The 13,561-nt window shown below is 29.8% G+C and overlaps 1 protein-coding gene across 1 annotated transcript; it reads left to right on the forward strand.

The window, feature by feature from the left end:
• The first annotated feature begins 662 nt into the window (after window positions 1–662).
• On the forward strand, window positions 663–11,973 carry LOC142326584 (low-density lipoprotein receptor-like). Its single transcript, XM_075369169.1, has 7 exons — window positions 663–723; window positions 951–1,108; window positions 3,119–3,158; window positions 7,888–8,151; window positions 8,420–8,572; window positions 9,567–9,719; window positions 11,731–11,973. Exons 1-5 carry the CDS (start codon window positions 663–665, stop codon window positions 8,470–8,472), a joined length of 576 nt encoding a protein of 191 aa, XP_075225284.1. The 3' UTR covers window positions 8,473–8,572; window positions 9,567–9,719; window positions 11,731–11,973.
• Window positions 11,974–13,561: the final 1,588 nt, after the last annotated feature.

The following is a 13,561-nucleotide window of genomic DNA, read 5'->3' on the forward strand; positions in this document are numbered from 1 at the left end:
ACACATCGATATGATATGTAGTAGGGTCACTCCAATGGTCAAAGCTCTGAGAGGACTCTTCCAGAACCATGGAACCCCAAAAATAGAAACTAGGAAATTAATAACTGCTGCAACAACATCAATGATATTATACGCGGCCCCGGTTTGGGGACATACAATTATATCATACAAAAGATCCAAGACCGCGGGGGCCAACCTGCTGTGCCGGATGTAAAGCCGGTGGTGGGTGGGGGACGCCCCCTTTGAGTAGAAGGGCACTCTCCCCGACTGAGTATACTTAAATGGATATCCGGTCGGGGAGAATAGGGGAAAAAGAAAAAAAAAACTCTGTAGATTCGCATTTGTTTCTACCTCCTAGTTTCCCTCACTTTTGAAATATGAAACAGTTTCCATATTTTAATATCACCTTTATATAAATTACATACAATTAATGGATTTTTTTATTTTATTTTTTGTATTTAAAAATTTTATGTATATTTTTAATATATGTTTATAATTTGTTTTATTTTAGGTAAATGTGATATTTGCAAACGGACCAGAGATAAGGGCATATGATGTAAGTAAAAGAAATGAATTTGATGTAATAGCACAAGAAAAACATATTGAAGCAATTGATTTTGATCCAAAAACTGAAATGGTGTAGAAAAATAAAACGATCATACATGGTGAATGCACTTTCTGGTGAAGTAAAGATTGGATACCCTCAAGCGCTTTCATTAAAAGGTACGTCTTTTAACATTTATTTATCTCTTTTTTTAATTTTTCCTTTTATCTATGATTTGATACCTCAATATATTTCTTTTATAAATGTCACATAAACAAACATTCCTCAATTTAAATAAGGTAGTTTAAAAAGAGGAGCATACTTTATTGAACTTATTTTAATGCATACTTATTACTACTTCATTGATGAATTTAACATTTTTAATACACTTTTGAATTGCTAACAGGAAATGCCAAACCAACAAGTGTAGCAGTTAACTGGGTAGCTGTAAACTTATACTGGACAGAGACTGATCGGTCTGGGCCAAAACCAAAAGGACGAGTTATGGTTTCTAAGCATGATGGACGTTACAGAAGATCACTTATTGATTCTGATGAGTTAAAAGTAATTCTTCTTGATGTTCAAATTTTTATTGAATTCCATAATTCTTTATTTCTCTCACTCTCTCTCTCTCTCTCTCTCTCTCTCTCTCTCTCTCTCTCTCTCTGTGGTTGTGTGTGTGTGTGCTTGTGTATTTAGTTTTAATTGGTCAGGTGTAAATGTAATATTTTTATCCATAGTAAGAAGTTGGTGTTTGGTTTTCAGTAACATTGGACCTGATAAATCAACATTAACTGGTTTCCATAGATCACTACAAGTCAAACTATGTTGGATCATATTTCCCTTCGGATGCTTAATAAATTGCATATTGCTGGCATTTAATGGCATTTTGTCAGCCATTATGATTCGGTTGGTTGAGATACCAGTAATGATATTTTGGGTTAAGGTTTGGCTCCTGTTATGGCTTTTTTGTTTTGTATTGTATAAAGCCTCATAAAAACAACTGTAGCAGTTGATAACAGCAAATATAAAAATAAAATGAAGCGCCTCTGCAGCAGTTCGCAGATATAAGTGATCCCACGGCTTAATGAGTTTAAGACAATGTTCTCTGCTTTGGTGAATAGATTTGAGGCACTTACCTCTAAGCCAACTGAAGTTAAGGAGGTTAAGAGGCAGTTTTCGTCTTTGTATCAGGACCTGTGCCTATTAGGACGGAGCAGAAACGCTACACTGAGGTGCTTAAAGGCAAGCAGGAGGCTAGCTCAGCCCGTAAGCAGCCAGAGGTCATCTTCCTAAACAGGAAAGAGGGCTCCACAAAAACAGTTAAAGAAATTTTAGAGGAAATTTAGGCTGCTCTTCAGGATAAGAGGTCAAATTAAAAAATTATGAACATAAAGGACAGTAGGAAAGGTCTGGTTGTCATAGCGGATGACAGGCGGTTATTCGTTTCAGAATCTATCGTTAGTAAATAGTTGGAGGTCAAGGTAGATCAGAAAAGGTTGATCAGGCCTTGAGTCATTGCCTATGATATAGATTGTTGCCTGTCTGAGGAAGTTGTGTCTTATACGGGAGCAAATCACAGACTTGGTTGAGGTGACATTCAAATCTGAATGCAAGTTTTTGTTCAAAACTGGTAGACATGATGCCCAAAGGTATCATCGTGTATTCAAATTTGGGTATACTCTATTTAAAAAGTTTGTCGCCACTCTCTCTTGTTGTTGTTTATGCATCTCTTTTCATGGAGAGTCAAGGAATACATTGATGCTCAGAGATGTTTTAAGTGTTGTAGATTTTGTCAAAGGGCTAAATTATGTCAATGCACTTCACTCTGTGTGCATTGTAGTGATGATTCTCACAAGTGTGAAGAAAGGTGTCCTAAAAAGTCTGAGGCTCTTACTTGTGCAAGAATTGCAAGCACTCAGGCAATAGTAAGGACTGTGGTTGTTGTTTGAGAGCAGTTGAGATGTATTTTAATTCATCGCATGGTTAAGTTTGGACAGATAAATTCTCAAGATGTTTACATTGTTCAGTTTGAGTTAGGTGATTTGGTTAAAAGAAGGTCATTCGAAACAATTCTTCTGCAACATCCATGTATGGTACAGAGTGATCTGTCAGGTTTTATTGGTTGGCAAAAATTTTATTCTGAAAGTAACAGTATGTCCACAGTTCTGTGTAGGAGAAAATTAGATTGTGTCTTTTTGAGGCAAGTTTCTGATACTCTTCATTTAAGTTATTCAAACATGGTGTCTGATAGTTGTGTTACCTTCTGGCATTCCCCAAGTAGTTGGGAAATAGTTGTTTTATTTCTATGTTTTTAGTCACTTGTAATGATAAACATCAGGTTTCTTAAATTTACACATGAACAATTGCAATTATTAATCCTACATAAGGTTATTAAATTATTAATAACCTGATGTAGGAATAATAAAATAATCAACTGTTAGTCTATTTTGGAAAATTTATTATTTTTTGTGCCTAAGTTAATTAGATGTAGATGTTTTTCGTTTTTTATTCATAGACCTGTACCTTGCAGTGTGCCAATTTCTCATTAAAATTTGTTCTTTAATTATTCAGTATTGTGAGCCTATGAGGAATATTAATCTGTTTAATGATAGTTTGTTTAAGTATTGACATGAATGTTTAGAAGAATTGGTGTTGCTAATTGTTTGTTTTCTTCAAGTGGACCATCCTGACATTTTTATTTTTTATTTTTATATTTTCATTTATTTTCTTAATCCATTTTTTATCTATTAGTTTTTATGTGTATTTTTTTTTTTCTATAAGTACATTACAGAGATTTATTCGTTTAATGTTAAGTTGGTATATTTGGGCTAATGCTTGTTACCTTCATCTGTAATTATTTGTAAAAAAAATAAATTATCTGCCCTTCGCTGATCCGTTTCTATTCTTTTCTGGTTCCAATTAAATCTTTTAGCTTTTATTTCCATTTCCTATAAATTATTTGTGGTTTTCTCTTTTGTCTCCTTTGTGCCTTCTACTAATCTGTTTCAGTGTTTTGATCAGTAGTTCTTTTCTCATAATTCAGTCTCATCAGTTGGCTGATATTCACAATTTTTTTGATTCTTAAGTTTCTGTTCTCATTATTTCTGATTATTACTTCAAGTAAGGAGAAGAAGAAATTACAAAAAGGAGTTTCAGTCTAGTATTTTTTATTTTGTCTGTCCTCCGTAACATTTTCTAATCTTCTTTATTGCAACGTTAAAATTTTTCTAGTGTATCTTAGTAATTTTTATAAATTTGAATGTTTTTTATTCAGAATGAACTGCAGGACAAACATAAATTAACGTTCCTAAAAGAGTCTTCTTTGGTTGAAACTTCATCTTATTAGATAATAAATGTGTTTTTTCCCTCTTAAATGAATGCTTTTTTGACTTAAATTGCATTAAAATTGGAGTAGCATTTAATTGCTATCTGAATTTTATTTTATTTTCACCTTTGAAACCTTCTGTTAGCATTATCTGTAATATCTGTCGTACCTCAAAATTAAATTTTCCTCCTCTATGTAGAAATTCATTGGTTTATTGTCTTCCGTCCTCTAGTTTTGTTTTTATAATATTAATTTTGATCCGATTCTTTGTCATAATATCGTTATTTTTAAATCATCTGTTTCATTACATAAAACATTGATTCTTAAACATTTTCGTCCACCTCTCAATTGAGAATCAAAAATTTTCTAGCGCACCTCCAACATTTTTAAACTTACCGTGTGTTAAAAATAATAATTGCAGTTGTTGTTTTTAAGATTTGTTCTTTAAAACGGTAATTGCAGTTACTGCTTTTAAATGTAGCATATATTTCTGAGTTGAAATTTATATTTTACTTTACATTTTAGTTTGGAATATCAGAAAACATAATTTTAACTTTTTTTTAATCAGCCATTGCCTTCCTAGACCGCCTGAACACTCTGAATTTTCTGTGGAACTTCTACCACCCCCCCCTTGAAGGCCTCCAGTGCCCACAAAGGGACATTATTGCCCACTTTGAGAATAACATAAAATATAATTTTACCTGTGAAATTTATACAAATTATTTTTCTTGCTCCTATTTGACTTCTTTGTTTTATATCTCTATTTTGTTAATAAGATGTTGGTAGCTTGTTTCATTCTGTTTAGAAAACAGGTTAAGAGGTTTAGAAAACGGATTAAGAGGTACCGAAAAAAAATTGTGTATATATATATATATAATAAAAAATGTATCATTGTTAATTTAATCGCTAAGCAACATATTATACCACTTTTAATTTTTATATTAAAACACTAATATCACTTTTACTTCAACCTAAAGAGAGATAATTGTTTTATCTGTCTGCAAGTGAAGAAAAGAATACGCTTTAATATAATATAAAAGAAAAAGACAACAAAGAAGATTAATAAGTAAATAAAACAGAAATTTTATTAATTGTAACAGCTACAATCTTATATTTGATTTCTTAAAAAATGTTCAAGATTTTGAAATTCATTCTTTTATTACTACTCCTTAAATTATTGGTGGAAGCTATCTGCGGTGTAATAAGAACATTACTCATCTATTTACTAGTCATCCTGCTGGTTCGTCGTTCATATAAAATTTTACTCAAGTTCGCCAAAAAATTAAAAGTATAAAATATTTTTAAATGACAACAAAATCTGAAGTATAAATCAAAATTCAAATAAGTTTATCTACAAATGTTATCTGCAAATTGATCAAAATTATTAAATCTTTTATGGAATCTACATTGTTAAAAATTATGTGATTTTTCAAGCTTTTACATCAAAATTGCTACTGAAATCTTTGTGTTGAATGTACGTTGTTAAAAGTTGTAATGTTTTTTAATCCTTCAGATCAAAATTTCTACTGAAATCTTCGTTGATGGTGAAAATTAATAGTAAAGATTCATAAGTTATAAAATCAAAAATAAACAGTTTTATGGGTTAACATCGATGATAATTTACAAGTTATAAATCAAAATTCTGATAAGTTTATCTACAAATTTTATCTGCAAATTGATTAAAATTATTAAATATTTTATCGAATCTACATTGTTAAAAATTGTGTGATTTTTTTTCAAGCGTTTACATTAAAATTCCTACTAAAATCTGTGTTGAATCTACGTTGTTAAAAATTGTAATTTTTCAACTCTTCAGATTAAAATTGCTACTAAAATCTTCGTATTGAATCTACGTTGTTAAAAACTGAAATTTTTCAAGCCTTCAGATTAAAATTGCTACTGAAATCTTCATTCATTAATATTTATTGTAAAAATTCAGAAGTTCAGAATAAAAAATAAACAATTTTTTGGGATTTACTTTCATGATTACATCAATTTAATCCGTATTTACAAGCTATAAGATTTTATTTCTATGTGTCCAAATAATTTTTTTTAATAAAATTAATTTTTTTTAAATTTTTGATCTTTTCTTTTGTATTTTATATAGTAATTCATAACCTTGAACATTTTTTATACATGTTATACAAGAAATTCTTTAAAAAAAAACATTTGTGGCATAAGAAATGGGTTAAAAGGATGTAAAGAGCACATTGCTCTAAATAAGTGATGATGACCTTTTGTTAGTTAAAGGAGATTTGAGGAATGAGATTTAATTCAGGGCAGTTCGATCTTGCTAGATACTCCCTCCAGAGCAGACTATCTGTTACACAACGGCCTCGTCTATCACTGGCAGGTCATCAAATTAGGTATATCCTCCTGTAGAAGTATCTAGGTGTTATCCTTGATTCAAGAAGCACTTTAAATATGCTTCCAAAAATGCTTGTTCTGCTTTCTTTGGTGTGAAGAGAGCCGTTCACCCTGACTGGGAGCATAATTTCAGAACCATGCATGTTCTATATTAGAATGTACGCGAAGGTGTAATGCTGTATGCTGCCCCTATCTGGGCTCATCAAATGAGGTAAAAATATTATAGGAATATTTCGTTGAGAGCCCAGCATCTCCTGTTATCTGTGATTAGTGCCTATAGGGCTGTCTCTCAAGAGGTGGTCCTTGTTATTTCTGGTACTAAACTCATTGATATCCTTGTAATTTAGCACCAATAACATTGATGCTAAGAAGATAGGTCAACTTATCTCTGGGCACATGAAAGAAATAGACAACCAAGGTTTACATTATGGCACGTCAGGTGGACTGAATCATTCGATGGCTGTTGTACAGATGGTAGTTTTACTAATGTGAAAAGCACATAGGTAGTTAGGTGGATTTCCCCCAATTGGCATATTACACAGTTTCTTTCTGGACATGGTGCTCTTTGAGGTAGGTTGGCCAGATTTAGCTTGATTAATTTAGGCTTTTATTTGGAGTGTAAGACCATTCATGATGTGTGTTATTTATGTCTTGTTTATTTATCTGCAAATTAATTGGAAAACCGAAAGGGAATGGCATAGTTGCTGGCTGTCTTAGATTCTGAGCCCTGGGGAGGATTGCAGGGGGGGGGGTCTGATGCTATAGATAGAATAGCAACCCGGGTGGCTAGGAACCGCCTGGGTAGTTACAAGATAGGCATTTTGGCATTGAGACCCGATTAGCTGAGATATTTGCTGTTAGGATGAAAATGGATGTGTGGAGAACCATGTGATGGTGCTGCGATGTGGGAGGGTACAGGCATTGACCTCGCTTCTGAAAGTGGACCAGAACAGAGAGAAATAGGATATTTTCATTAGAGGCCTATTAGATTTGTATATCTGTTTCTTGATTTTTAAGTAAATCAAGAGGACTTTGAATAAACTAAATTGAGGACAAAATTGTTGTAGTTGCGAACAACACTTAGTTTTGTTGGTATGAAGATAGTATTTTTGGTGTTTAAAGACTCAGTCAAATAATGATTTGAGTGCATAATCTAACTGAAGTTTGTTAAAACTCTTCTTATAACTATAAGAAGAGTTTTTGTGTGAAACCTTCAGTGTTAGAAGAAGACACATGGATCACATTTCTGCAAATTGGTTAATTTGGTAGTAGCGAGTTGTGAGTTACGGTAGGTGGTCATAGTTGGAAGAGACCATACAAAGGCGATATGTCTAAATACATGATGGAAAAATCTGCGAGACATTTGCATCAGTGGCATCCTGAAAGAGGCTGATGACTGTGTTGCGTTATAAAGTTTAGAGGGTCTAAAAGATAACTTCCAATAAAACCCAGCAGAGCTAGGAACAGAGTGGCCCAGCAGATGACTGGGAAACTCTCTTCGGAAACAACTGGAACACAATTAAAATGTAGTGCAGTCTAATATTAAAATGCTATTTTATAAAAAGAATGTTTGGTAGATTGTTTGAATCAAATTCATATTTTTATAAACATATATTTACTAAATAATAATAATTGCTGTTTTAAACAGGTTTAGATTTCCCAACATCAGTAGCAGTAGATCCACAAAATGGTAAAATGTTCTGGGCCGATGCTGGAATTTCACCAAAGATAGAAATTGCTTGGATGGATGGTTCTAAACGTAAACCTCTTGTAACTGAACAGATACGTCATCCTTCTGGACTTACTATTGATTATGCCCGTGATCATTCATTATATTGGGTTGATACTAAACTAAACAACATTGAAGTGATTAGACAAGATGGATCAAATAGAGCTACTATCCTTCGTGGAGGTATTTAAAATAGTTTTTTCTTTTTTAATTATAATTTATTTAATGTGTACTTAATTCTATTTAAATTTTAATATTTATTAAGTTATATCATAATTAGATTAAGATTTTGTATATTAACACTTTTATTATATTTAAGAAAAGGTTTGTATTATAAAATGAAATTTTTAGTGTAAAAGTCTTGTAAATTTTTAATTTTAATTTTATCAGTATGCAATTTTATTTAAACGTGTGTTTTTATTTATAATTTATTTAAACATTTTTATTACAGAAAAACTTCATCATCCATTGTCGTTAGATGTGTTTGAAAACAACTTGTACTGAACAAATAGAGACCTAGGAGAAGTAGTTTAACAGGATAAATTTGGTCGAGGTCTAGCAGTTGTATTAGTTAGAAACCTTATTAATCCTACAGGTGTTAAAAGTAAGAATATTATTAAACATGTTAATATCTTATCAAAAAAAAATCTGTGTTGTTTGTCTTTAGATATTTATAAATGTTGACCAGGGAATTTTATAGAGTATAATAGTGATTATTTACAGAATAGTAGTATTTTCATTTCTAAAAATATAAAAATAATTACTCAATAGTGAGTGAGTACAATTAAGCAAGTAGTGAGTATAATTTATAACCTGCTGCCAATTGATATTTACTTTCGTTTTCTGCAAATGGTCAGGCAGAGCATGCACTTTATGAGCATTTGATGGTCGATTATAATTATAAACAAAACAAAATTGCACATAAAGTGCTTTTAAAAAAAGTTAATCTGTTTTAAAGAAAGTTTTTTTTTAGAAATTTTTTTATGTAATTTGCTTCTGTTTGTCATTACAGTTGCTTAAATTTTTTTTATTAATTGATGAGCAGTTTTAATACATAAAAGATAAGTTGAAAAATTATACAGCCTTATGTTGTTTTTATTTGGAAGAAACTATAATCAAAATGTCAAGCAGCTGAACTCATTAAGTTTCCTGTTAATTTTTATTTTTTTATTTTTTTTATTTTTTAAGACAGTAATGATCATACAATTAAATAAATTAAACATTAACAGTAAGCTTTATTATTGTTTTCACTGCCACATCGCAGTGAAAAATTATTAAATGGTTGAATTTTGATAACAAGACAATTATTTTCTGCTCAGTAATGTATTTTCAATAACATTAATTATATTCACTCAATATTTTTTTACATGTAAATAGTATGTCTTGTTGGTTAATCAAAATTTTGAGAAATATATGCTGCTGGTTTTACAACCATAGAACCAACAATGCTAACTAACAACTGATGATATGTTATTATTGATAATAAGCAACAAGAATTGATAAACTAAATGGACTTAAATCTCTGGCTTATTAAATATTACTTAAAAAATAGTTATATCTGTAGTTAACGATTGAATATAACTTTTCTTTTTTTACAGTATACCACAGAAATCATTACAATACTTCACTGAGTGACCCGTGTTTTAATAGTCCATGTACCCATTTATGTTTGATTGTACCTGGTGGTCATAGATGCAGTTGTCCTAATACACAGAACAGTCTACTTCTATCAGACATTCATTGTGATGCTCGTAAGAATTTTTATTTTAATTGTTTCCTATAATAATATATTTCTACTTATTTCATTTTTAATTTTATGACAACCTTTTCAGGACACTTATCTTTGTTTTTATAATCATAATTTTGTTAAACATTTAACGAAAACTGCCGTTGTGAAATTTTATGTTTAATATCTTTTTAATCTGTAAAACATTAAGAAATTTAATTCTAAAATGAAAAAAATTTCAATTGTTTTATAAAATGTTAAATATTTTTGTAAGCAGGAAAAAATAAATTAGTCTTACATTAGTTTTTATTCTTATTCAGTACTACTTATATAATTTTTCACCTATTTTTAATGCATGGTCAGAAATGTTAATAAATTTTTTTTTTCTAATTGGTACAAGATATTATTATAAAGATAACACAGGAATGTGTTGGGTGCTACTTGATGAATAAAAATGGAAACATTAGCATTTGTCTGTATAAATTACATAAATCACCTACACAAATCACAAAATAAAATTAACTGGTTAAAATAAAATATAACTGGTTAAAATGCAAATGCATTAAAATATTAAATATATTGGAAAGTAATTTAGTAATAAGTAAAGATATTAAATAATCTGTTAAATTCAAAACATAGCAATTTAGAAGATATTAATAAAAATTATTGAACTCATTTATTAAATGCATAATGAAGATGCAGAAAATTCACATTTTTTAACTGAATGAGAGGTAAAAACAATGGTTATGAGAAATAAAATATTTTAGTTTATATTAAATTGGTGGGAGGATCCTTTCCTTTAAATAGATCAGCAGTATATTAAGAATGACAATTCCAGTGTAATAGCCTATTTTTAATAAACTGAGGTATTTTTCTGATTTACATTAAAACAGTATTATAATTTTAACAAAGGTAATAAATAATACAACTACACATCCATCTTTACAGTTTTCATTTCAATTTCACTTTAGAAAAACAGTTTTTTTTGTCTTAATGTGTCACTTCTTACCAAATTGTTTTATCTACTTCTGAAATTATTTTCTCAGTATTTCTCACGTTAATGTCTATATTAGTTAATCTACAGTATGCAGCATTATTTTGTTGTTAAATAACTTCTGGTTGTTAACCCACCAAAAGTGCTTAAGAATTAAAAAGATTGAAAGGAAGGGTAGCAAATTGGAGTGATTAAATTTCCTCTAATTACTTTGTTACTTTCATTTTTTAAATTTTTTTATTGTTTTTCCTTTCTAGTTATTACTTTCAGTAATATATGTATTAGTATTTTATATAAAATATTAATGTATTTATACTAATGGATGAACAGTAAGTATTACTATTACTCATCAAAATTTAGAGATCTCAGTTGATGCACAGGGTAGAAATGGATGCTGGACAATCTGTAGGATTTTGTAGATGACGTAGCAAGAAGACAGACAGTCTTCTTATGTTTACCTACATTACACTGTTCCCTACACTGTACTATTAGCAGTACCATCACTACTTCAGACATCCTAGTTAGATCTACTGCTCATCTGTGTGTTTACACTATCTAAACTTTGATAAGTAATAATGAAATTAGAGTATGAAATAATATAAACTCTATCCTTTACAAACTGATGATTTTGCAACACCTGGGATGTTTCATCGAAACTGAAGATTATTTAAGTATAAGGTTTAAGTTCTATCACAGATATTTAATTTCTTGATGTACTTACTAGTGGCTAATGACCACATGTGCTGATTGCAGCTGTGAATATTTATTACAATTAAAGAAATAAATGAGAGTTAAAAAAAAAATTTTATAAATAGAGGGTTTCTTAAGTAGTAATAATAAAATGTGATGATCTGCTAATCTAACAAAAATAAAAAAATTATCTTTATTTCTTCTGAATCTTTCTTTATTAGATTGTAATGTTATAAATAGCTAAGTAATGATAATGTGTGTATAGTGTTTCAGTTGTTATATTAATAACCATATTGTTGAATGGTTATTAAAAATCATAATTCACACAGCTAATTTGTTTTAATTTTTTCAGCTTCAGAGCCACCATTACATGCACCACGTATATGCAAGTGTCAAAATGGTTATTGTGAAGAAGATAAAAATGGAGATTTGTATTGTAACTGCTTCCCAGAATTCAGAGGACAGTTTTGTGATATTTATATACAGTGTGCCAGAGTACCTGCACTTGGAAATATGGCTGCTCTTCTAATACCTTTAACATTGCTGTTAGTTGTTCTTGCTGCAGCTGCTATTTATATTGTTATAAGAAAGAGGCCGTTGTAAGTTTTCATTAATTTTTATTTTAACTATTAGTAAATATCTATTTAGTGTTTCTTACAATTTATATTAATAATAATTTTCATTCTGTCTTAGTTTTCCATCTCAGTTTTTTTTTAATCTGTAAATATACATCGCTAATTAAAACTACAAATAAAATCGTTTACCCCTCTAATCCTTCTCAAAGTACATATTTATATAAATAAATTATTAAAAAGTAAGGGATGAGGTGGCTGTATTTCTGCATACTCTATGGATGAGCCAAGGGGCAGCAGGTTCTGAAAGTGGCAAGATAAGATTTTAATATCACGTTCTTAAAATAAATTAGATTTGCTGTTGAACAAAAAAAAAGGCATTTGAGGACACAATTTAATTAATTTAATAGTAAACACGCCTGTGTCAAAAAAAGTTTTTATAAAAATAGTCAACATTCTGGAGATTTTTAGGGTATCTTGAAATAGGGCTTACCAAAAAGAAAATATAAACTAGTTTGGTTTTCCTTAGTCAGTCCATTTGAAATGGATATAACTAATTCATAATAATGGATATAACTAATGGATGATATATCATAATGGATATATCATAATGGATATATATCATAATGGATATATCATAATGGATATAACTAATTCATAAATGGATATAACTGTAGTTCAGATTTATTTTGATGAACTAATTTTGACTATGTAGGAAACAAAATGATATAATTTTACATTAGTGTTCAATAACAGAGATGAGATTAGTTATTGATGCTGGGGGAGGAACAGTGCTTAGGTGGCAATATCTAATCTAGTACATCAAGTAATTAAAATATGTGTTAACAATAAAGAAAAAAACAAGCAACTTAATATTTTGAATTGGAAGATGTTTTCTTAATGTAACTTAACCAAAAATGAACAATAAGATAAATAAAAATGTTAAGATTTATTAAATAAAATTTGAATTTTCTGCCACTAAAGCATTTATAAACAAACACAATAAAATTGAGAAAAAATAATTTTAATTAGTCTTTTATAACAGTACAAATGATGGCTGAATGGCTCGCCTACCAAGTAAAAGGTAATACTTTCAAAATGTGTTACTTGACTTTAGCATTTTAAAGAATTGCAAAAAATTATTACAACAGTGAGTGTTATATGCATTAAACTATGTGTACATAAAATTAAACACTGTATTCAATAAATTTTATTTAACTGAAATTGAGTTACTGGTTTAATTATGTATTATATAATGCAGAATTATATTTTAAAAAATGAAGTACTTTTATTTCTTTATTTTGTGATTACTCTACTTTGTAACAAGTCATTCATGTAAATTGCAGGTAATTAGTTGTTCTTGTCCAATTACAGACCAGTCATTCTACAAAGAGTGATGTTAATTAAACTGAATTTTTTTTTTGTCTTTTTTGTCTTCAGTCATTTGACTGGTTTGATGCAGCTCTCCAAGATTCCCTATCTAGTGCTAGCCGTTTCATTTCAGTATACCCTCTACATCCTACATCCCTAACAATTTGTTTTACATATTCCAAACGTGGCCTGCCTACACAATTTTTCCCTTTTACCTGTCCTTCCAATATTAAAGGGACT

This window comes from Lycorma delicatula, chromosome 6 (genome assembly GCF_047948215.1).
Source record: "Lycorma delicatula isolate Av1 chromosome 6, ASM4794821v1, whole genome shotgun sequence".
Taxonomy (NCBI): Eukaryota; Metazoa; Arthropoda; class Insecta; order Hemiptera; family Fulgoridae; genus Lycorma; species Lycorma delicatula.

Bases quoted from the DNA above. Each gene is read 5' to 3' on its own strand.
- LOC142326584 (XM_075369169.1), top strand. From the start codon at position 663: ATGGTGAATGCACTTTCTGGTGAAGTAAAGATTGGATACCCTCAAGCG. The intron at 1,109-3,118 runs GTAATTCTTCTT...TTAATTATTCAG, and splicing joins TTGATTCTGATGAGTTAAAA to TATTGTGAGCCTATGAGGAA. The intron at 3,159-7,887 runs GTTTGTTTAAGT...TGTTTTAAACAG, and splicing joins TATTAATCTGTTTAATGATA to GTTTAGATTTCCCAACATCA.